Source organism: Arachis hypogaea, chromosome 17, assembly GCF_003086295.3.
Source record: "Arachis hypogaea cultivar Tifrunner chromosome 17, arahy.Tifrunner.gnm2.J5K5, whole genome shotgun sequence".
Classification (NCBI taxonomy): Eukaryota; Viridiplantae; Streptophyta; class Magnoliopsida; order Fabales; family Fabaceae; genus Arachis; species Arachis hypogaea.
Genome location: NC_092052.1, coordinates 118,568,093 through 118,570,227, shown reverse-complemented (window position 1 = coordinate 118,570,227; position 2,135 = coordinate 118,568,093). Strand labels below are relative to the sequence as shown.

At 33.2% G+C, this 2,135-nt stretch overlaps 1 protein-coding gene across 1 annotated transcript; it reads left to right on the top strand.

The window, feature by feature from the left end:
* The first annotated feature begins 335 nt into the window (after nt 1–335).
* LOC140180703 (L-ascorbate oxidase homolog) lies at nt 336–777 on the top strand. Its single transcript, XM_072221982.1, has 2 exons — nt 336–432; nt 515–777. Exons 1-2 carry the CDS (start codon nt 336–338, stop codon nt 775–777), a joined length of 360 nt encoding a protein of 119 aa, XP_072078083.1.
* Nucleotides 778–2,135: the final 1,358 nt, after the last annotated feature.

Genomic DNA, 2,135 nt, shown 5'->3' with positions numbered 1-2,135 from the left:
AGGATGGAGTTGAAGGCACAAACTGTCCAATCCCACCAGGGAAGAACTTCAGTTATGTTATTCAGCTCAAAGACCAGATTGGAAGCTTCTTCTACTTCCATTCTCTTAAAATGCAAAAAGCCGCCGGAAGATTCGGCGTCATCAGGATTTGGAGCCGGCCAGGGATTCCGGTTCCTTTTCCTCCTCCTGCTCAGGACTACATCATACCTGCTGGAGATTGATACAAGAGAGGCCATCATGTAAGGAAAACCACCATCCATTTCCAATATTAAATGATGCATTTGTTTCAATTCCTTGACTTAAATTGTTTCTATGTTACTCTATAATAGAGATTGATGCATAGCCTATCGCATGGTCATAATCTTCCTTTTCCTGATAGACTTGTTATCAATGGACATGGTTGGAATGGAAGCACATTCACTGTTGATCAAGGTTAGTTTCCAATCTAATATAGTATTCTTTTATGTAACTACTCTTCATGTCACGCATTTGAGTACTACTATTCTTCATGCAGGTAATACATATAGATTGCGAATATCAAATGTGGGGTTGACAACATCAATCAACATGAGAATCCAAGGGCACAAGATGAAACTTGTGGAGGTAGAAGGGTCTCACACCATACAGAACACTTACTCTTCCCTTGACATCCATCTTGGACAGACCTATTCTGTTCTTATCACTGCTGATCAACCTCCAAAGGATTACTACATAGTTGTCTCCACTAGATTTCATCAGAAGGGTATTCACCACCACCACTGCAATTCTTCACTATAGCGACTCAAATCGGCATCTATCTACTACTCCTCCCCGAGGGCCTACCCTAGATATTGCTTCCTTTCTTTATCAAGCCAAAACTATACGGTATAGTAGAGAGTGTGCATATTACATGTTACATATTATTAGAATTATTTTGATAAGTTTGTAAACTCATTATCTAATATTTAGTATAAATTTTATTTTTATATTTAAACGTTTATTTGCCTTGTTATCTAATATTTTGTATAAATTTTATTTATATTTAAAAGTTTATTTTCATTAATTGTTTACTATTTTTCAAATAAAAAAATAATTAAAAAATATAGCTATTAAAATCGACGGCAGCATTGTCGCTTTTTAAATTTAAAATAGACAAACAAAACAAAATATAGACAAAGAATTTGTCGGTATCTAAACAATTAAATCGACGGCTATTGTGTCGATTTTATTGAATCAAATATCGACAAAAACGTTGTCGATTTTATTAAGCAGGTAAAATTCACAAACTCAAATTATAGATGGAAATATTGTCGATTTTATTGAATCAAATATCGATAGAAATGTCGTCGATTTTATATAATAATATCGACGACAACGTTGTCGATTTTAGTAAGAAGGTAAAATTCTCAAACTCATATTATAGATGGAAATATTGTCGATTTTATTAAATTATTATCGACGGATAGGCAAGCCGTCGATTTTATTAGAATTTTGAAAAATCGACAAGCCTAATAGCGACTATCTCTGCCGTCCATTTTGCCGTCGATTTAGCTGTCAATTTTAACAATGTTTCTTGTAGTGTTAAGGGCGCGGGAATTGCATTTTGAAGCGGTTTTCAACAACCGCTGGCATAACCGCCGCAATTCATATATTTTGCGTCAGTTTGACTAGCATCGGTTTTGAACTGTCGCTATGTGACCAAGGGTGATTTCCTCCACATATTTGCGACGCTCCTTAACCGCCGCTATTTGCTGTTGCGATTTTTTTTAAAAATATATTTGTGCGGTTTTGAACCGCCACCATATATGACCCGCGCAATTATTTAAAACTAATTGCGATGGTTACCTCTATGTATTGCTAGTATTTTTTTAAAATATAATATTTTAATTTGTTTTTCTTTAATTATCCTGGGGATAATTTTTTTGGATTATTTTTTAGTTTTATAAATCTTATTAATTTTCTCTAAAAATCTAAATTGAGGCAAAAAATTCATGAATATTTAACAGCGAAATAAACTAACATATTTATATTAATATTAATAAAGTATTTCACTAGTCACAAAAAAGTAAAGTATTTTACTAATTAATAAAGCTGCATAGGCAACTTAAACAAAACATATACTTCGAATAAAATTTCACACGACTCCTAATTTCTAT

What these genes read in the sequence shown, in the direction of transcription:
- LOC140180703 (XM_072221982.1), top strand. Translation starts at nt 336, where the DNA reads ATGCATAGCCTATCGCATGGTCATAATCTTCCTTTTCCTGATAGACTT. An exon ending in CACATTCACTGTTGATCAAG is followed by an intron (nt 433 to 514) that starts GTTAGTTTCCAA and finishes TTCTTCATGCAG; the next exon opens with GTAATACATATAGATTGCGA.